The following is a 22,800-nucleotide window of genomic DNA, read 5'->3' on the forward strand; positions in this document are numbered from 1 at the left end:
CAGTCCGGGTCCTCATTTTACCCACCTCGGAAGGATGGAAGGCTGAGTCGACCCTGAGCCGGTGAGATTTGAACCGCTGAACTGCAGATAGCAGTCAGCTAAAGTGGCCTGCAGTACTGCACCCTAACCACTGCGCCACCTCGGCTCTTTTAGTTGTAATCGGGAAGAGGCAGTTCCACAAATAACCTGGTCCCAGGCCATGTAGGACTTTAAAGGCCAAAATCTGCACCTCAGATTGGACCGAGAAGCAATGCAGGTTGCAAATTAAAGGTGTGCTACTCTACTGGCACACATAACTGTCTTCACTGCAGCATTTAGCACTAGTTGAAACCTTTGAATACTCTTCAGGGGCAGCAGCCCCATATAGACCACATTACCGCAGTCCATTCGGGAGGTGACCTGGGTTGGAATGCCTGAGAGCAGAGCCTTCCAATCCAGGAATGGGTGCAACTGGAGCACAACTGCACCAAGGCCCTCCTAGCCACAACTGCCAGCTGCACCATGTAGGATCGTAGAATAAAGTGACAATTTGCATAACTGGGAAGTCAGCTGTTTATCACACAGTTATGTCTGTTTTAATCTTGGCTAGCCTTGTAAATAAATACAAAACTAAGGGGCAAAAATGGATTTACAAGGTGCTGTAGTCTCCCAATTCTGGTTTTGACCTGAAAGAAATTGCAGGGTTCACATACACATATAGTAAGGTGACCAGACCTCCCGCTTTTGGCGGGACAGTCCCGATTTTTAACAATTTGTCCCGCGTCCCACATATAGTAAGGTGACCAGACGTCCCGCTTTTGGCGGGACAGTCCCGATTTTTAACAATTTGTCCTGCGTCCCGCAGCGTTTTTAAAAAGTCCCGATTTTTTTTTTTTACATTTTTAATCAAGAACCACCCCACCCCACCCCGGTCAATGGTGTCCTGCTTTACCAATGTTAAAATCTGGTCACCTTAACATATAGGGTACGTATATCTTCAAATCATGCCATTAAATTAGAACATTTCTAGTCCAAAACTCAAATAAATTATAACAAAAAACTATTTATGGGGTTTTTATTATAGGAATGAGGAATTCTCATGCTATAATTTTTCATTTATCTTTTGTCCAAAAAAAATAAAAGATGTTTGTATAAATACTTGTATTTAGAGGAGTGCAACAATGAACCATATCACTGATGTGTCTTTTGGGGTTAGGTTTATGACACAGTCTGTCTTTGGTCTGGCACGAAATGAGCTTTTTTGACAAAAAGGATATTGATGGTGTATTATATGAACTGCTCAGATCTCCATGGCTGCAGGCTCTACTAAAGGTAAAATTTTATTTATTTATTTATAAAATGTATATACCGCCCAATCCCGAAGGACTCCGGGCGGCTTACAAAAAAGAGGGGGGGGGAAAGACACATAACGAACACATAACGGGGAAAAAAATGGTTTAAACGGTTTAAATCTCTTCCAATAAGCAGCAACTGCAAATTCTGTGCCTTTCCCTTGGTTAGGCACAGAAACAAAATTCTCTGCATTTAGGAATTTTTAACTTTAATTATTTAATCATTGAATGAGCTGCAAAGACAAATGATAGAAGCTGCAAAGACAAATGATAGAAGCCTTATTCTATACTTAGCTTCAGAAACCAATAATTTCCCACTAATTTTAGAACTAAACTACCAATGAATGGTTTGGTAATAAACCAGAGAGGGGTTTTCATGAGCTGTAAGCCATAATCATCACAATTATGACAAATCACAACTTGAACTACCTTGCTTTGCATGTAATGAGTCTATCTCATATATTAGTTTCACCTTTTAAGTTGCATTACTGAAATAAATGAACTTTTGCACGATATTCTAATTTTTCAAGTTTCGCCTGTATATCCCATTTCTTCTGCAGGTTAAGCTTTTCTTATCTAGTCTGTGTTTCTTTCTCCAATCTCATATATCATTACACATACAAATCTTGTAGGATTTGTACTGAAGAAACGTGGCCTTGATTCCTGACCCATTCACGTTTCTTTGTATGGGGAGATAGCCAGGTTTTTGCATGTATGTACCACGTTTATAATATTGTGACATTGCATAGTGGCATCAACATCTTACCGTCATCTGTTTCTAGGTATATGAATGCCTTCATCAGTATATCAAGAGAAGGCCAGTTCCATTCATATCCCAGGCACAAGAATTGATGCATGAGGTGAGATTGCTGGACTTGAGATTAAGTGCAGTTTCCCTGATGTCTAGTTTTTGCTTTCAATATTACAAGTTTCACAGAAATAAAATTGCTTTGTATCCAGTGGTGAGTTTCAATTTTTTTTAGAACCTCTTCTGTAGGTGTGGCCTGCTTTGTGGGAGTGGCTTTCTGGCCATATGACCAGGTGGGAGTGGCTTGCCAGCCTTGTGACTGGGTGGGTGTGGTCAACTTGTAAAATGTGATGAAACTCACTTAACAACGTTCTTGCTTTGCAACCAAAATGTTGGCTCAGAAACTCTGGCATTTGAAGCACACAAGTCTTAAAGCTGTCAAGTTACAAGACCCTTGCACCCCTAACCCTTTAGGGGAAAAAAACCAGGGGTGTTCAAACTTGACAGCTTTAAGACTTGTGGACTTCAACTCCCAGAATTCCTCCTCCAGTCATGTTGGCTCAGGAACTCTGGCATTGAAGTGTGCAAGTCTTAAAGCTGTCAAGTTACAAGACCCTTGCACCCCTAACCCTTTAGAAAAAAAACCCCAGGGGTGTTCAAACTTGAGAGCTTTAAGACTTGTGGACTTCAACTCCCAGAATTCCTCCTCCAGTCATGTTGGCTCAGGAACTCTGGCATTGAAGTGTGCAAGTCTTAAAGCTGTCAAGTTACAAGACCCTTGCACTCCTAACCCTTTAGGAAAAAAAAAACCAGGGGTGTTCAAACTTGACAGCTTTAAGACTTGTGGACTTCAACTCCCAGAATTCCTCCTCCAGTCATGTTAGCTCGGGAACTCTGGCATTGAAGCGTGCAAGTCTTAAAGCTGTCAAGTTACAAGACCCTTGCACCCCTAACCCTTTAGAAAAAAAACCAGGGGTGTTCAAACTTGACAGCTTTAAGACTTGTGGACTTCAACTCCCAGAATTCCTCCTCTCGCTCTTCATCTTGATGATGTGCAGACATGCGGGGGGAGGGAGCTGGAACCGGTTCTAAACGGCACTGTAGATTTGTGGAACCTCTTCTACAGAAGAGGTTAGAACTGGCAGGAACCCACCCCTATTTGTATCAGTTTTGACTCCTTCTAACCGCTTGGATTACTCCTTGCAGTTTTCTTGACAAAATTCTTTTTCAGAAAGGAGTTGCCCTTTCCTACTTCTTAGGAATAAAAGAAAGTTTACTGACCTGAAGCCTCCCGCTGGTTTTGTGCCTAAGATGGAACTAGAGCTCATGGTCTCTGGTTTCTACCTAATGCCTTAACTACTGCACCAAATTGTCCTTTTGAGTTTTACATAATTGTATTTTATAGACATCAACGTGCTATTTAAGCAATAGGTTAAGTTATATATTTTCAAAATGAAGTATATGCTTCTCTTGTTCATAGGTAGTGGAGATGCTGAATAGAGGCCAACAATCTCCAGAAAGGAAAGAGCTAAGACAACTTCTACAAGGTCCTCACTTCAAGGTAAGCATTGGCCCCTGAAACTCTCCAGCATGGAAGAGAAAGGTCTCTTCATTGTGCATCTTTGCCTATTTTAGGCAATGTGTGAGCTGGCCTTTGGACGTCCCTCCCCAGAGCGTGCTGGGCAGTGGTGGGTTTCAAAAATTGTTGGAACCTACTCTGTGGGTGTGGCCTCCTTTGTGGGAGTGGCTTGCTGCCCATGTGACCGGATGGGAGTGGCTGGCTGCCCATGTGACCGGATATGAAGATGCCGACGACACTTGTCAGAACCACCTTAAATTACCTCACACACAGCACTGGCATGCATAGGAATAGGATGTAAACTTGTTTTTTAAAAGGCATCTTTGGTTTGCGTTAAAACACTTTCAACACACGCCATGTTCTGATTGCACCACAAACGCAGTAGCCATCCTTACCTTTCACAGAGGCACTGAGTTTTAGAAATATGAGCATGATAGTGTAGAATAATCATATCCAAGGACCAGTGGTGGGTTTCAAAAATTTTTGGAAGCTCTTCTGTAGGTGTGGCCTGCTTTCCGGGTCCACCGGTGGAACCTCTTCTAACCGGTTCAGTAGATTTGGCGAACCGGTTCTACCGAATAAGTGCAAACTGGTAGGAACCCACCTCTGGTGCTGGGGCAGAGAGAGCAGATTCCGGCAGAGACTGAAAACTAGTTTCTTCCACCCCAAAGTATGTTTGTTTCTGATGGATAGCAACCACACCCACAAGCACACAGACACACAAACACACAAACACAGTTGGGCAGCAGACGCACCCACACACGGCTTCGCACACGGCCTGCAAGCCACCCTTGAGCCTCTTTGAAGGTCACTCAAGGGCGTGGGACAGGGGTGGGTTTCAACCGGTTTGCGGCGGTCCCCGCGAACCGGTTGGTCGGCGAACCCAGAAGTAAGTAACTTCCGGGAACGCCGAAGGGCCTACCCGCCCGCCCGCGCTCCTTACCGGTCTTTGAAGGCTTCTGCGCTTCCACGCAGGCACATGGCACATACAGCGCCTGCGCGATTCTCCGCGAGCAGCTGGGTGGCACATACAGCGCCTGCGCGAGTCTCCGCGAGCAGCTGGAGCATCGCGCAGGCGCTAAGACGCATGCGTGAACTGCGCGCGTGCACGAGGACGCCGCCGGCCCCGTTCCAACCGAACCGGTCGGAATGGGATTAGCAACCCATCCCTGGCGTGGGAGGACTCCGTGTCTCTGTTTGTGTGTGTGTGTGTGTGAGTGTGTGTGCGCCATTTGTCGTGCTTGGATAAACACAGCAGCACCATCCAGAAGAAACCTGAAACTTTCAGGTTTCAGACAGGGAAGGTTCCTTTATTTTTATTATGAAGATGCATTGTTGGAAGCTTGAGTATTGGCACAGGCCAGGGATTTCCTCACTTTGAGATACATTAAGTGGTGCCAGGAGCCATGTTTCTCTCCACTCCTGAAGAACATTTTAGCAATCCAAGAATCCAAACTGCGCCTTTTAGTGGCTAGAGAAAAAACCGTTGCAGGAAAGCATATTTGTCTTTCCTTTGCAAAGGAACCCTGAATTATTACTGACTTTTCCCATGGGCCTTGAGAGCTGAATAGCAACACTCTCGGCTCTCGTCAACGCTAACCCTACATCCATCAGCCAAAAGAAGCAGAGTGACCAATTGAGAGTGATAAAATCCAATAGCCATTTTCAATATAACCGATAGGTGAAATCTGCTCCTCCATGAGAAAAGAGACCAGTTTTCTCTGTTTTATAGAGAAAGCATGCAAGAAATGTCCTTCTGGGTTCGGCTCCAAGTAGGGAAAAAGACACTGGAGACATGGAGGCTGCTTGGAAAGATGGTTTATTGGTGGACAGGACCACATAGCTTGAGCCCTGAACAGAAAAGGTGATCACATGCTCCAATGTTGGTGGAGAAGAAGAGAAGGGCTGAGGGAGGGGCTTGCTAGGCTTTTTATAACCTGTTTAGTCCCAGCTCTCTGTTTCCTGTTCCTGTGTAAGAAATGTATTCTGATTGGTTGTCAGACTCCCATAGGGCCATGCAGGGACAATTCTCTAGGCTGTGTTTTGAATCCAGGTTTAGTTGAGTTCTCAGATGCCATGTGGTCAGTTGGGGCCAATATTATCATGCTTTCCTGTAACTGAAGTGGAGAAGTCTTTATTATGTAAAGTGGACTAGCTTGGCCTTCTTAATGGCCCATTGACCAAGTGGGGATGGGCAGGAAGCTACAGGCAGCTATTCTGTCTTTTAAAACATGTTTCTTTCTTCTCACATCCAGAGAAATATTCTGCCTTTTCAATATTTCCTAGGATATTTCATTTTTCTGGGAGAAGGCTGGGTGATAACTTCCTACAATAGAGAAGCAAAATCTTCTCACCCTAAATTGTGTAGTTGTAGGTTTTGTATCTGGAAGTTACAGTAGCTGCCAATACTCTTGCTATACTATTGCTTTAAAGCAAGAATTCCAAGTAGGAATATCAGCTCATCTGAATCAGTGCTAGCTCAGCAGCTTCTTCTGGTTTTGACAAAAGAATCTCTGTTCTCTTCCAACACTTGTGTGTCTTTCCGTTTTAACTTACAAATCCTGTCTCCCTTTTAAATTATAAAAAGGTTAAATCATAGATTAGAATAATTTAAGGTACAAGAAGGGAAACATTTAGCATTTTAAACAGTATGTATTATCCTCCAGCTGCATTTATGTCTATTCTGCATATTCAAAGATCATTCAGAAAGTTTTGGAGAACAGTTCAGCTTGCCTTCTTCTTGCCAATCTACATTTTTCTATGTAAGAAGCTTTATAGAAAGGAGAATCCATATTTTTTCCATCTGCCTTTTAAAATTATACAGTTCTGTACTTTCTACTTAATGTTTGCATGAGACCTAAGTATGTTTTGAGAAAAGCTTTTTCAAGCTCCTTACGTTGCAGAAGTTGATTTAGAAGTGGCTGCGAAGATCTATCATTCCCTGTTATAAAATGTGAGGGTCTCTTTTGTGGCTACCAAAATCTTTCAGCACAAGGAATGTTTTTTTTCCTAACACGAATCCATTGTATTGACATTTGAAAAAGGAAATAATACATTAAAGCTGGGAAATTTGGCTTCATATTCCAATTCAAGCAGACTCTAATCATATTTGAACTCTGCAAGGTTTGTATGCTAGATTTTAAAACATCCTTGTTTCGGGGAGCTTAATGGACATAAATAAAATAAATAAAAATCAAAAATAAGTGTTAGGTTAAATTTACCTTGTAACTCTTACACCCAAGCATCCCCATTAAAAATGACCTAGCATTTATTTACCCCGTCCCTGTCTTTATTCTTTCTCACAGGCCTTATTATTAGCTCATGATACTGTGGCCCGGAAGGATTTTGAACCTAAGCTTCCACCCCTGACAGAAAACCTCCCTGAAAATGAAGAGGCCATGAGGATTGTCTGCCTGGTGAAAAATAACCAACCTCTTGTAATGTTCAATTTCACTTTAGTTTTAATTACATTCATTTAGTTCGTTTGCTGTGTTTCCCTTTGTATCAGTGGTGGGTTTCAAAAATTGTTTGAACCTACTCTGTGGGTGTGGCCTCCTTTGTGGGAGTGGCTTGCCGCCCATGTGACTGGATGGGAGTGGCTTGCCGCCCATGTGACCAGATACGAAGATGCCGACGACACTTGTCAGAACCGCCTTAAATGACCTCACACACAGCACTGGCATGCATAAGAATATGATGTAAACTTGTTTTTTAAAAGGCATCTTTGGTTTGCGTTAAAATAACTTCAACGCACGCAATGTTCTGATTGCACCACAAACGCAGTAGTCATCCTTACCTTTCACAGAGGCACTGAGTTTTATAAATAGGAGCATGATAGTGTAGAATAATCATATCCAAGGACCAGTGGTGGGTTTCAAAAAAGTTTGGAACCTCTTCTGTAGGTGTGGCCTGCTTTCCGGGTCCACTGGTGGAACCTCTTCTAACCGGTTCGGTAGATTTGACGAACCGGTTCTACCGAATAGGTGTGAACTGGTAGGAACCCACCTCTGCTTTGTATCATATCTTCCTTCGGGGCAACAGGCCATCTTAGAGTAGGACAAGTTTACCACTCCACACAGCTTACGGGGGATTCCTCCCATCTTAGAATTTTTATTTTATTCGTTTGTGTTTGTTTTTAATTATGAAAATATATAGGACACAAGCATGATGCATTGTTGAATTCACAAGAAGAAAACATTAAAAAAACAATCTGCCCTATTTGATGTTTAGCGTAATTCTTTTTTTGAGGGAAATATAATTATAGCTAGCATTTTGTAACCTGAGACTAAGGCCATAGGTCCAAATACACCTAAGCAGACTTGCATAATAAACTAGTTAGTCAGAGTATATCATTTGCTTATGTCACCTAAAGAAATTCCATTGGTTCCATGGAATAGGAAAAAAAGAAAAAGTATGGCAAGCCAACCCCTTACCAATAGTCCTTGTTTAATGACTTGTCTCTTAGTGACTGTTCAAAATTACAACAGACCAGAGGTGGGTTCCTACCAGTTCGCACCTTTTCGGTAGAACCGGTTCGTCAAATCTACCGAACCGGTTAGAAGAGGTTCCACCAGTGGACCCGGAAAGCAGGCCACACCTACAGAAGAGGTTCCAAACTTTTTTGAAACCCACCACTGGTCCTTGGATATGATTATTCTACACTATCATGCTCCTATTTATAAAGCTCGGTGCCTCTGTGAAAGGTAAGGATGACTACTGCGTTTGTGGTGCAATCAGAACATTGCGTGTGTTGAAGTTGTTTTAACGCAAACCAAAGCCAGTGCTGTGTGTGAGGTAATTTAAGGTGGTTCTGACAAGTGTATATATATATATATTTGCCATTTTCTGGCCTTTTGGGATGGTTTCTGGTAAAACACACATAGAATCTGTGAATTCATTTAACAAACACAGTGTTTGCTTAAGGGCTATCACATTTACATAACCATGGTGATTGCTTAACAATTGCCACAAAAAAAGCTGTAAAATCAGATCTAGTCATGTGGGTGCTTTAACTTACAATCTACAAGAAGTTATGATAGAAATTCTGGACTCTGTTACAGTTATAAATCAAGAATAGCAATAGCAGTTAGACTTATATACCACTTCATAGGGCTTTCAGCCCTCTCTAAGCGGTTTACAGAGTCAGCATATTGCCGCCAACAACAATCCGGGTCCTCATTTCACCCACCTCGGAAGGATGGAAGGCTGAGTCAACCTTGAGCCGGTGAGATTTGAACCGCCGAACTGCTGATAGCAGTCAGCTGAAGTAGCCTGCAGTACTGCACTCTAACCACTGCGCCACCTCGGCTCCACTAATAACTACCTGTACTGAAATTAACATCAAAAATTACATTAATGGTCTACTAAGTTCCCAGAGTCAAGTTGAACGTTATGGTACATGAATGCAGGGAGGTACATGATGTGGAAGCTAAAAATCTTAATATCTCTATCACGCTGTAGACTTCCCGTATACCACTACTCACCAAGTGTCCACCTTTTTATTCTTTTGTTCAGTAGGAAGTAACTCTTCCTTTTCTTCCTCAGGGTGCCACCATTAAACGCCATGAGCTGACAGGGGATATTACGATAGCAAGAGTAATCCATGGAGGACTGGCAGATAAAAGTGGTAAGGTAAATTTAATACATCTGAAAGTTTAAAAAAAAATCTCTGGGGAGGGGCAGGGAATCATTTTCAATATGCGTTTTGAAAGTTCTGTACAGGTTCTTGAATGTTCTGAACATATTTCCCAGTAAGTCTTAGTGAAGGTGTTCTAAATTGTTTTATTATGATTAACTTCCTTCTGCTTATCCCAAAATTGCTTTTAGGAGGCAGGGGTTTGGAGATAGTATAAAAGGCTTAGAAGGCTTACTGAGCCGAGGTGGCGCAGTGGTTAAATGCAGCACTGCAGGCTACTTCAGCTGACTGCAGTTCTGCAGTTCGGCTGTTCAAATCTCACCGGCTCAAAGGTTGACTCAGCCTTCCATCCTTCCGAGGTGGGTAAAATGAGGACCCGGATTGTTGGGGGCGATATGCTGACTCTGTAAACCGCTTAGAGAAGGATGAAAGCCCTATGAAGCGGTATATAAGTCTAACTGCTATTGCTATTGCTAAGTACTTCTATTGGAGATTGTGTTCCACAGACAGAGAGATGCATTAAGCCAACTGTAGCAGTCAGTTTGCTGTGGTCATCACATTCACGGGTGGGGGGAAACGGGCTCCAAACAGTGCGTAGTCCCCTTTCAGTTGCCTCCATGAGGCCAAAATGGAGGAGGAAAGCTATTGAACTGAAATTTACTCTTCCTCCTTAAAATAACCCTGACTGAAATGAGGTTAGGATAGTCAGATGCAGGGCCGGATTTAGATGAAAAGAGGCCCTAGGCTATTCCACTTATGAGGCCCTTTCACTTCCCATTTTTAAGTTTGTAAATTACATGAGAGACAATAAAATACATCATTACTGGGATATATATCAATATATATCAATATATATAGCTGGCCTCCCGACGGAGGACGGCTCTGCTCTGCGGCAAAGGCAGCGAGGCCAGCCGCCTCCCCTGCTGTGCTCAGCTGCCCGGCTCGGCCTCCGTGCCCTCACCTGCCTGGCCGCTGGTGGGCTCCGCGTCGACGGGGCAGCTACTGGGAGCGGCCACGCCTCTCGCCCGACCGCCGGTGCCGGGAACGTGGGCGGGCTCCCCAACTGCCGCGGCGTTGGAATGATCTTAACCAATACATTTTTATGTTTGTTTATTAGTCATCTGCGTAGAATTTCTCCTTATTTTTGGTTCAATGTTTTAGTGTTCACTGTTTTTAGAATAGTGTAATTTTAATTTTGCTAACAATTTGAATGTAGGCCCCTCTTGATCTTGAGGCCCTAGGCTGAAGCCTAGTTAGCCTATAGGAAAATCCGGCCCTCGTCAGATGCACAGCTGTCCATAATGAATTGTTTTAAACTTGGGAGAGGGGGGAATAAAGTCTAGGTGTTTCTTAGAAATCCAGATACTTTTCTTCTCCAGTTCTCTGACAAACTGCTTAATATCATTACTGTTTTTTTTTTCTTTTCTTTTGCAGGGTTGTTATATGCTGGAGACAAGCTTGTAGAAGTGAACGGAATCCTAGTGGAGGGCCTGGAACCGGAGCAAGTCATACATATTCTGGTAATCACAATCAGCCTTCTGCTCTTTAAATATATCACTTAAGGATAGCATGCAATCGATGCAAAAGTGCACACTTGGAAAATAAAGACATCCTCCAAAGGAGAATGGCCGAAGGGAAAAAATGCTATAAAGAGGGGATGGTCATTTTCTCCCACTTTTCATAGATCCCTCACAACTGTTCAATGTAGCGCCCACAAGTTTGTCAGTCCTACTGTCCTTCCCGCAGATTTTTGTTGCGATTGTACCAAAGAGCAAGGAGGCAAATATTCATATTTCTAGTTTTGTAGGGAACACTTTGTTTTAATTTCAAGGTGTGTGTGTGTGTGTGTATTGTTCCCATCACCACCACCACTTTCCCCATCTGCTGCTTCTGTCTGCTGCTTGCATGCTGGGGGGTGGGGGGGGAGAAACCCTTGTGGCAGTTCCCAAACAAATAAGAAGTAGCAATAGCAATAGCAGTTAGACTTATATACCGCTTCATAGGGATTTCAGCCCTCTCTAAGCGGTTTACAGAGTCAGCATATTGCCCCCAACAACAATCCGGGTCCTCATTTCACCCACCTCGGAAGGATGGAAGGCTGAGTCAACCTTGAGCCGGTGAGATTTGAACCGCCGAACTACAGATAGCAGTCAGCTGAAGTGGCCTGCAGTGCTGCACTGCACTGTGCAATCTAATTCCTTCCTCAGTTGCAACTAACAGTTGCTGCTTTGTTTTTTTAAAACATGTTTCCTGACTTTTGCACAATTTGATAGCTAAAATTGACAGGAGAGGCATATTCATATACTCAGTGGTGGGATTCAACTAATTTAACAACCGGTTCTCTGCCCTAATGACCATCTGGGTAGGCGGGGCTTGGTGGTCATGTGACTGGGGGGCATGGCCAACTCGATGTCACTCACGTTGATGGGCGCTTCACTTTAGCTGTTACAATGTACTAAGGGTTAACCAGAGAGGCAGTTTCTATAAGCAGGGCAATAAAGATTAGGCTAGAAACAACACCAGAATGTTTCCTTCCTGCCTTCCTTACAGGATTAGCCCTGTAAAGTGGGGAAAAAACAAAATGAGATTTCTTCCAACAACCGGTTCTCCGAACTGCTTAGAAAGTTACCAACCGGTTCTCCCGAATAGGTGCGAACCGGCTGAATCCCACCACTGCATATACTGTACCCGTAATCCTTGACTTACAACAGTTCATTTAGTGAACGTTTTAAGTTACAAATGGCACTGAAAAAAGTGACATGGCCGTTTCCCACTCTTACAAACACTGCAACTCTTTCCACTCTTACTTCCCAATTGTCCCATGATCAAAATTCAAACACCTGGCAACAGATTCATATTTACGACTGTTGCAGTGTCCCGGGGTCATGTGACCACCTTGTGTGATCTTCTGACAAGCCAAGTCAATGGGAAAGCCAGATTCACTTAACAACTGTGGCAAGCAAGGTCGTAAAGTGGGGCAAAGCTAACTTAACAACTATTTTATTTAACAACAGAGATTTGGGGCTCAGTTGTGGTAATAGATCAAAGACTATCTATGTACCAAAAGCAATATCATCATGGATTTTATCCTTCCTGTCAAAAGGAATAGCTAGTGGTAGAATTATAAGTGTATTGATAACCAAATTAAGTTTGCAACCAAAGTAGGCAAAGTGCATTAGATACTGTTTTTCTGAATTCTTGCAGGCTCTATCTCAAAGTACCATCATGTTCAAGCTGATTCCAGGCTCTGATCGAATCGTCAGCAATCAAACAACAGTAAGATGCAATGCATGGATACATTTCCTTGGTTCCACCACAAAACCGCGTTCGACTAAACCGAGCTCGACGAAACCGCGTAGCTGACGTCATCAACAGGGCGACAACAGCGCGGAGACAGAAGCACGCTGTAAACGCTAAACCTAAAATTAACACCTAAACCTAAACCTAACCCCCCTAAACCTAATCCTAAACCTAACCCTAACCCTAACCCTTAACCTAACCCTAAAGCTAACCCTAAACCTAACCCTAAACCTAACCCTTACCTTAAGTTGAATCGGCTTGCTTTCAAAGCGCTATTTAAAGCACCCTTCTTTCTCCGCGCTGGCTGTTGTCGCCCTGTTGATGACGTCAGCGACGCGGTTTAATTGGGCGCGGCTTAGTCGAGCGCAGTTTTGTCGTGCCACGCATTTCCTTTGCTTCAAATGGTTAATACAGGAATCCCTCGGAGTTAGCGTTTAGTTAGCATTAAGTTTCTTCATGGGGAAAGCTTTTTTACTTTAATCATTCTCTTATATCTGTTGGATCAAATCAAAGGTCCACTTTATTTCCATAGTGATCAGTGAGATGCTACAAGCAAGATATTAGGGCCCCTATTCCACAACAGCTAGTAGTAATTGATAAGTACTTTGAAGGACCAACATGATACCAATAAAGAGGAATATTTGTAGCTCAGGGTTGAAATGGGGGGGGGGTCCTTTGGTGCTCTCTGAGCTTGGCTGTTTTTTTCTTGCAGGTGTTTCATTACCCAAACTAGGTAACATTATCAGTGCTAGTGATAGGATCAATGTGAACCACTCCACCAAATTGTTGTCAAGGAGGAATAAGAACAGGATAAATAGTCTTCCATCTCTGCCTAGCCAAAACTCACCTCCGAAATACATTGTCTTGTCTAGAGATTGAAATGTCTTTTTACTGCGCAGTTTCTTGCTTACCCAACCCACTGATCAGTGGTGGGTTTCAAAAATTTTTTGAACCTACTCTGTGGGTGTGGCCTCCTTTGTGGGAGTGGCTTGCCGGCCATGTGACCTGGTGGGAGTGGCTTGCCGGCCATGTGTTCTCTCTCTCTCTCTCTCTCTCTCTTTCCTTCCTTTTGTCTCTCTGTCCCTTTTTCCTTTTTTCTTTCATCTCTCACTTTTTCTTTCTTTTTTCTTTTTTTCTTTATTTATTTCTTCCTTTCTTTCTCTTTCTCTTTCTCTCTCTGTGTGAGTCTGTGTGTGTGTGTGTCTGTGTGTGTGTGTGTCTGTGTGTGTGTGTGTGTGTGAGTGTGAGAGAGAGAGAGAGAGAGAGAGAGAGAGAGAGAGTGAGTGAGTGAGAGAGAGAGAGAGAGAGTGGGGGGTTTCAAAAACTTTGGAACCTCTTCTGTAGGTGTGGCCTGCTTTCCGGGTCCACTGGTGGAACCTCTTCTAACCGGTTCGGTAGATTTGACGAACCGGTTCTACCGAACAGCTGTGAACTGGTAGGAACCCACCTCTGCCACTGATCTCCAAGATCATTTTATGCTCTTATTTCTGTTTATGAATTAATACCTATTGCCACGTTTTGACTGCAGTTGTATCTTAGGCTTTTTTAAAGCCGACCTTTTATTCTTTGCAATTATGAAACGTTTACAAGTGTATTCCCTTGTCTTTGGAGTGTCACTTCTGTGATAGAACTAAACTTTTGATGTTGTCCCTCCAGCTCTATGTCCGTGCAATGCGGGATTACTGCCCTCGTCAGGACCCCCTCATTCCGTGTGTTGATGCAGGACTGCCGTTTAAAAAAGGAGAGATTCTTCAGATTGTAGACCAAAAGGACATCCTGTGGTGGCAGGCAAGGAAAGTCTCCAACCTCAAAGCTTGTGCTGGACTCATCCCTTCCAATCACCTTATGAAGAGGTATGGAAAATCAGGAATGTATTTATTTCTGCTGATGGGTCACATGTGGTGAACCAACTTAGACAAGATGTCTCTATTAGCATAAAGATCATCATTGTTAGCACCTGATACAGTTAAAACCGATCAAAATTATAGGCAAGTTTTCTCCATACATTGCTGAATTGAGTGAGCCGAGATGGCGCAGTGGGTAGAGTGCAGTACTGCAGGCCACTTCAGCTGACTGCTAGTTCAGCGGTTCAAATCTCACCGGCTCAAAGTTGACTCAGCCTTCCATCCTTCCGAGGTGGGTAAAATGAGGACCCAGACTGTGGGGGCGATATGCTGACTCTGTAAACAGCTTAGAGAGGGCTGAAAGCCCTATGAAGCGGTATATAAGTCTAACTGCTATTGCTAACTGCTATTGAATAAAAATAGAAAATGTATCTATTTTTCCATGCAGAAAAGGGTGAAAAATAAACAATCCCAGTGAATTAACTAAACAATAGTGAATTCCTGTTACATGGCTGTGGGGAAAACCTAAAACTTCTTTGCAACAGTGGTCTTCTTCTTTCTATCTATAATTCCTTCATCATCCAATGATAGACAATTAATCCTATTCCCCGTCAATAGTAGCAGAGTGCATATACCAGTGGTGGGATTCAGCCGGTTTGCACCTATTCGGGAGAACTGGTTGGTAACTTTCTAAGCAGTTCAGAGAACCGGTTGTTGGAAGAAATCTTTTGTTTTTTTCCCACTTTACAGGGCTAATCCTGTAAGGAAGGCAGGAAGGAAACATTCTAGTGTTGTTTCTAGCCTAATCTTTATTGCCCTGCTTACAGAAACTGCCTCTCCATTTAACCCTTATTACCATTGTAACAACTAAGGCGAAGCGCCCATCGACCTGAGTGACATTGACTTGCCCACATGATCACATGACCACCGAGCCCCGCCTACCCAGCTGGTCATTAGGGCAGAGAACTGGTTGGTAAATTATTTGAAACCCACCACTGGCATATACTATGTGACCCAAATAACTTGGGAAAACAGCCATGTCTTCAATGCCTTGTGAAAGGCAGACAGGGTTGAGCCATCCAAATCTCCAGGTGGGTGTTGGTCCACAGGGCCAGTGCTGCCACTGGGAAAGGATCAGGGCTAAATTTAGGGTAAGACCATGTGGCACAGGCTCAGAGTGCCAAATGTTAGGGGGCACCAATATCGTATTTCCTTCCAAATCAATGTAAAAATGCTAAACTTTGCATCAGCGAGAGGTGGCACCATCAATCCATGTGCCCCAGGGGTGCCATGTACCCTCGAGGCAGCACTGGTTAGGATGCAGAGGAATACCAGGGAGATTTCAGCAAAAGAGACCATTGCTGAAAGAAGGATTACAATCTTCTCTTCATGAACTCTAATAAACTTGAGATGATGATGATGATTGGGATGATGGTGGTGGTGGCGGTGATGATGATGATATAAAAAGGGGGGGGGGTGGCTCTGCACTCAACCAGTCAAATGTTTTAGAAGAGACAAACTTCCTTTCTCCAGGAAAGAATTCCTCTTCTTAGCTTTGTGTCCTGGTTAAGAGTGTACCTGTAATGAAAATCTGGTTTTAAATCCCTCTCCATCCATGAAATTCCTCATAAGACCATAGGAATTCCAGATTCGAGTTGAAATCTTGTTCTAATTCTGCAATCTTCCCTTCTTCTGTCTAGGAAACAGCAAGAATTCTGGTGGAATCATCCCTTTCATCCCCACTCTTGCCTCCAATCGACATTCTGTGAGTATAATAAATTCCTGATGATAAGCTGTGCATGGAACTGTTTCTGTAATTATTATTATTATTTATTTACGCAATTATTTCTATAGGGTACAAGTTAGACTACTTAGATTTAGAGAAAAAAATGCTATAGTTTGAATTGCAAAACTGCTAACAATCAGGAAACAGGATTACCTAGGACTATTTAGTCTTAAACACAAGGGGGAACTGTAGGGAAATCATTTACTATGCTTTAGTGTACAAAGGTATCAACGTTATCGGAATAATCTCTGTTTCGTTTACTTAGAATTGTTCATTCGTGCCCCTGATGATGCCTATATATTTTGTTTTTTTATGGATTTCCCATGATTAGTGAATATTGCAGAAGAAGGTCAGTAATGTTAATTGGATTCCATAAACATGTGTCTGTGTGTGTTTGTGTGTTTGTGTGTTTGTGTGTGTGTGTGTGTGTTAGCTAAGGTCTCCAAAGTAGTCCTACCTAAGATGATTGATCTCTCTCTGAGATGTACTACTCAGAATCCTTCGTGACCCGTCAAAACCGCGGTCGACAAAAGCGCGCTCGGTGAAAGCGCGCACGTGACGTCATCACAGCGCGACGAAAAAAATTAAAAATTGAAATAAAAATAAAATTAAAGCAAGCCGATTCACATAAAGGTAAGGGTTAGGTTTAGGGTTAGGGTTAGGGTTAGGGTTAGGGTTAGGGTTAGGTTAAGGGTTAGGGTTAGGGTTAGGTTTAGGGTTACGTTAAGCGTTAGGGTTATGTTTAGCGTTAGGTTAAGGGTTAGCGTTAGGTTAAGGGTTAGGTTTAGGGTTAGGTTTAGGGTTAGGTTTAGGGTTAGGTTTAGGGTTAGTTTAGGGTTAGGTTTGGGGGGTTAGGGTAAGGTTTTCGCTTTAATTTTACATTTACTGCTCACAGCGCGATGTTTTCGTCGCGCTGTGATGACGTCACGTACGCGCTTTCGGCGAGCGCGCTTTTGTCTACCACGGTTTTGTGGTGGAACCAGAATCCTTATAAGAATGTTGCGATGGAATTTGTCTCATAATTGAATGGTCCTTGTTCAGGTACAGGTAGTTTTCAACAACTGTCTTGCTTAGCAACCAAGCCCAAAGTTTCTGTTGCTAAGCAAGACAGTTGTTAAGTGAGTTTTGCCCCATTTTAAGACCTTTCTTGCCACAGTTGCTAAGTGAATCACTGCAGTTGTTAAATTAGCAGTCCTTAAGTGAATCTGGCTTTTCCACTGAGTTTGCATGTCATTAGGGCACAAAAGGTGATTATATGACCCCCCCGGACACATCAAAAATACATGGCAGTTTGCCAAGCATCTGAATTCTGATCAGCTGACCAAAGGGACGCTGCTACGGTCTTACGCGTGAAAAATGTCATAAAACACTTTTTTTCAGTGCTGTTGTAACTTCGAACAATCACGAAATGAACTGTTATAAGTCGAAGCCTATCTGTATGTATTGCTTGAAGGAATATTCTATACCAGTGTTTCTCAACCTTGGCAACTTGAAGATGTCCGGATTTCAACTCCCAGAATTCCCCAGCCAGCATTCGCTGGCTGGGGAATTCTGGGAGTTGAAGTCCAGACATCTTCAAGTTGCCAAGGTTGAGAAACACTGTTCTATACGGTATCAGATGTTCACTCTTTGCTATCTAAACAGTATATAATACAGTGGCAACCGTGTAACTTCAGAAAAATGAAGCACAATTCAAAAAGAGAAAAAAAAATATTTTCATATCTTTCCCATGAATTCTGTGAGATATTTTTAAAAACGATAGTCTTAAAAACTTTCTATAGCCAGGAAGGAGAGATTTCAGGCTAACAGCTTCCACCCTGAACTTTTCAATAGAGACTTAAAATACATTAGCTTAGATGGTAATGCTTATGCCTTTTAATGAAATGTGTTAGTCAGAAAAGACGCTGCTAGATTCTTCCGATATTTTTTTTTAGTTACCCTACACTAAGACAGGTCTCTTCCTGCAATGTCCTGAGTTTACCAGCTAATCCCAATCTATTTTCTGCTAAACCCCTGTGTGCTATATCCTAGTCATCCTCCCTCTCCCTGTCTATAATCCATTTTAATGTATCAGATCTGTGTGTCTGCGTGTCTGAACATTTATTTTATTAACATATGCACAAAATAAGTAATCTTGCTCTCTGTGCATTACCTGTTTCATAATGTCTTAACATCCCTGAAACGGATAAGAATGCATGTTCAAATCCAAAATGTTGATTTTAACAATAGTTTTACAGACACACGACATAGTTTTATAACCGTTCACAAACACACATCCAGCATGAAATTAAATGCTTCACCAAGCAGCTTTAGAAATATTAAATACAAAAAAAAATGTATAGATGTATTGTTTTCTCTAGCCTTTTCGAGAGCAAACGGATTTGTCCTCCATATACAGGCAGTTCTTGCTTAATGACTGCTCTGTTTAATGACTATTCAAAGTTATGCCAGAGCTGAAAAAGTAACTTTATAACTGGTTCAGGCACTTATGACCATCATAACCATTCCTCGTTAGTATAGTGGTAAGTATCCCCGCCTGTCACGCGGGAGACCAGGGTTCGATTCCCCGACGGGGAGGCTCAAAGTTTTAAGAGCCGAGGTGGCGCAGTGGTTAAATGCAGCACTGCAGGCTACTTCAGCTGACTGCAGTTCTGCAGTTCGGCTGTTCAAATCTCACCGGCTCAGGGTTGACTCAGCCTTCCATCCTTCCGAGGTGGGTAAAATGAGGACCCGGATTATTGTTGGGGGCAATATGCTGACTCTGTAAACCGCTTAGAGAGGGCTGAAAGCCCTATGAAGCGGTATATAAGTCTAACTGCTATTGCTATTGCTATCACAGCGCCTGTGGTCTGAGGTCACCATTTGCACACCTCATCTTCCAACAAGAAGAATCAATGAAGAAGCCAACAGTAATATTACGTGGTGCAGTCATGTAACAATTGCGAAATGAGTCACTTAACCATAGTGGAAGTGAGGTTGTATGGTCGCAGAATATCTCACTAAACAACCACATTCCTTGGCAATGAAACTGCTGGTCCCAATTGTGGTTGTTAAGCCAGGACTATCTGCATGTGTAATACACAATCACACATACACACACAGCTATTTGAAAGTGTCTTTTTACCAGCACTCTTGGACAATATTGTCTGTGAAATGAAGCAACCAAGTAGGACAAGCCATCCTTGTGGTTCTTCCGTCAGTAGCGTCTTTATTCACCCTTAGGATTGCATTTAGCAATACAATAAAGAGCCGAGGTGGCGCAGTGGTTAAATGCAGCACTGCAGGCTACTTCAGCTGACTGCTAGTTCTGCAGTTCGGCTGTTCAAATCTCACCGGCTCAGGGTTGACTCAGCCTTCCATCCTTCCGAGGTGGGTAAAATGAGGACCCGGATTGTTGTTGGGGGCAATATGCTGACTCTGTAAAACCGCTTAGAGAGGGCTGAAAGCCCTATGAAGCGGTATATAAGTCTAACTGCTATTGCTATTGCTATATGTTTGGTCTTACTACTTTTCTCTGTGTCTCCTATACTGCACTGTCCTAATCAAATACTATTGTTGTTTTAAACAAAGAAAACAAGCATGCTTCAAAGGATGGTCCCAAATAGCATACTCTGTAGTTACCAAAGTCAGGAGTTTCTAATAGAGCCGAGGTGGCGCAGTGGTTAAATGCAGCACTGCAGGCTACTTCAGCTGACTGCAGTTCTGCAGTTCGGCTGTTCAAATCTCACCGGCTCAGGGTTGACTCAGCCTTCCATCCTTCCGAGGTGGGTAAAATGAGGACCCGGATTGTTGTTGGGGGCAATATGCTGACTCTGTAAACCGCTTAGAGAGGGCTGAATGCCCTATGAAGCGGTATATAAGTCTAACTGCTAACTACTATTGCTAATACCAAGTTGGAAGTCTTCTTTGAAAACAAGAGTCCCTCTTGCTGTTTTCTTCTTGCACCATTGTGTCCACTCCTCTGCTCTGAGGGTTTCACTGAAAGAGATCGAGGGAATAGAGAGCAAGATAACTCACCTTTTCTAGAAACGGAGGCTAAGATTGGCTTATAATTGTGGAGATTGAAAGAGGTTTTATAACTACCCCAGGGGAAACGGATCCCACTGCACTGCAAGGAGGCATCAATCATCTTCTTTAACCGTGGGGCTACTATTATCACATCCAGGCTCATGTAATCAATAAACTGTCCTGGTTCTTCCTTCACATCTTGGGGAGAGGGCAAAAAAAAATAAGGAGGGCAGAGTAATTTATATGTTTTACTCCTTTCAGTGTTGGGGGTTTCAAATGGGCATTCCAATGATCTCCATTCTGGTTTTGATCTTTTCCGTGAAAGAGTTCTTCCACTTAGGTTCCAGCTGAGGGCCATCAGAATAGAGTCATCTTTGCTTTAATCAAAAGAAAATCATTGTAGAATGTTGTACATCATGGTGCTATATGAAGTAGTAGATAAAATATGATTTTAGAAGTCATGGGGCAGATAAGTTATTGTTTCTATCTTTATGTGAGTTCTATGAAAATTATAACAGCCTGACGTATATTTCCTTTTCCTTGTCTACAACATACAAGAAGATGATATGCAGATCGATGAGAAGTGTGTAGAAACAGGTAATCACTTCTAGTTTGGATGCATGGAAATTACGTCTTTCATTTGAACGGGTCAAAATCCCAGTATGTGTAACCCAGAGGCCAAAAAGAAGATCCATTTGTAAGAAACATTGAACAAAATGACCCCTAATAACAATGCAGAAATGTTAACGTTATATGGATGTTGAGATCAGAAGCATAAGTCCAGTCATATCAGAGGTGGGTTCCTACCAGTTCGCACCTATTCGGTAGAACCGGTTCGTCAAATCTACTGAACCGGTTAGAAGAGGTTCTACCAGTGGACTCGGAAAGCAGGCCACACCTACAGAAGAGCTTCCAAAAAATTTTGAAACCCACCATTCACACAAACACACACACACACACAGAGACTGACACAGAGAGAGAGAGAAAGAGAAAGAAAGAAAGAAAGAAAGAAAGAAAGAAAAAAGAAAAAAGAAAAAAGAAAGAAAAAGAGTGAGAGAGAGATGAAAGAAAAAAGGGACAGAGAGACAAAAGGAAGGAAAGAGAGAGGGGGGAGAGAGAGAAAGAAAGAAAACGCATGGCCGGCAAGCCACTCCCACCAGGTCACATGGTCGGCAAGCCACCTCCCACAAAGGAGGCCACACCCACAAAGTAGGTTCCAAAAATTTTTGAAACCCACCACTGAGTCATATCAACTGTTGCTTCAGCTAGAGAGAATCATCAGTGTAGAAATCTGCATTTGTGTAGCCTGCTTATGCAGTTCCTTCCTTAGACAGATTTGATGCTGAATCTAGAGAGCTCACTATGCCACTTTTTGGCTTAATTCATGGAACCATGTCCTGCAGCTTTCCTTCTGCCTTTTTTGATCGTGAACCTGATTTATGGTTTTAAAGTTTGTAATTTTGAACACTTTTACTGTTTGGTGTTAGGATTTTTTTCATGAAAAGACTAAAATAAAATAAAAAATAAAAATGTTAAAATCTAGTATTGCGATTTTGAATTACTTTTGTAACAGTTGCACAAAGAATGTTCTTGATGAGATAATAAAAAAAGCCATTTTTGTAAACACAGTCCTATTTTTCATGTTCCAATAAAAATCTGAAATAAGGAATGTGGAGGAAGTGAATTCCATCTCCCCTCCTACCAGATGCCTCTGTCACTATCCAGTTTGGAATTCATTCCCCAGCACAAATACTTTTAAATCAATACCAAAATCAATCATGGATTTAACCAGAGATATGTAACTTGATTTTACAAAAGGTTACAAGAGAATCTCATTGTCCCTTCCTATTGCTGCCACAATGGGAAATTGTTTCTGATGTATTTGGTTACAATTATGTTTTACAAAGGTATCACTAAAATAAAATTCATTTGCTATTTTTGCTCCCTGGGTTGACTTTAAAAGATGAAGAGACGTTTGAATCTGGTAAGTTCCTGCAATGTCCTTTGCTAATGATAAGAATCTCAGACTTATGTAACGTAGGGATTAAATAAATGCTCCATTTATGTGTCTGTATGATAGGTGTATGTTTATGAAAGATATTTTCTCAGCCTGTCTGGGTACTTTTATAACCAAGTCTAGATAATGTGAAACAAATTGGCTTCTTTTTCCCAAATAATTATTCAAATTTGAATTACAACAAAAAATATATATTGCTATGCAAGAGACAGAGAAGACATCTGGAAGCTAATGAGATTACACTACATAAGCGTAATTGAGAGGATAATCTATTTTATTATTCTTGGTGATGAAGGAGTATCCATGCTGATGTTTCCTTATCAAGATATTTTTGTATGTTAAAATCCAAAATAGTACAGGCCAGAGGCATATCAGTCTGCACACTGAGAAATTAGCCTTAAAATAGATTGAAATTCCAGCAATATTGTTACTTTATTAAAGAACTTTTTTTTTAAAGCAACTGGCTTTCTATCGTGAAGCATCTCTTGAAGGTTTTTTCCCCCTTTCACATTGTGCAGGTAGATTGAAGTGATATATGTCAGTCATTCTTGT

The 22,800-nt window shown here is 42.2% G+C and overlaps 1 protein-coding gene and 1 non-coding gene across 2 annotated transcripts in view; both read left to right on the forward strand.

The window, feature by feature from the left end:
- Positions 1 to 1,203: 1,203 nt before the first annotated feature.
- MPP4 (MAGUK p55 scaffold protein 4) overlaps positions 1,204 to 22,800 on the forward strand; it is a gene marked incomplete at its 5' end in the record, with an annotated part of 36,301 nt that continues 14,704 nt past the window's right edge. The window contains 13 exon segments of the mRNA XM_087707099.1: positions 1,204 to 1,311; positions 2,114 to 2,191; positions 3,560 to 3,640; positions 6,964 to 7,095; positions 9,203 to 9,284; positions 10,728 to 10,813; positions 12,498 to 12,569; positions 14,250 to 14,446; positions 16,138 to 16,202; positions 16,555 to 16,572; positions 20,790 to 20,828; positions 22,139 to 22,182; positions 22,185 to 22,215. Coding sequence (XP_087563225.1) covers positions 1,204 to 1,311; positions 2,114 to 2,191; positions 3,560 to 3,640; positions 6,964 to 7,095; positions 9,203 to 9,284; positions 10,728 to 10,813; positions 12,498 to 12,569; positions 14,250 to 14,446; positions 16,138 to 16,202; positions 16,555 to 16,572; positions 20,790 to 20,828; positions 22,139 to 22,182; positions 22,185 to 22,215 — 1,033 coding nt within the window.
- TRNAD-GUC (transfer RNA aspartic acid (anticodon GUC)) lies at positions 18,729 to 18,800 on the forward strand. The gene has a single exon. It is a non-coding gene; the product is annotated as a tRNA-Asp (tRNA).

This window comes from Thamnophis sirtalis, unplaced genomic scaffold, assembly GCF_051295495.1.
Source record: "Thamnophis sirtalis isolate CommonGarterSnake01/CBP01778 unplaced genomic scaffold, rThaSir2_p1.2 scaffold_1, whole genome shotgun sequence".
NCBI lineage: Eukaryota > Metazoa > Chordata > Lepidosauria > Squamata > Natricidae > Thamnophis > Thamnophis sirtalis.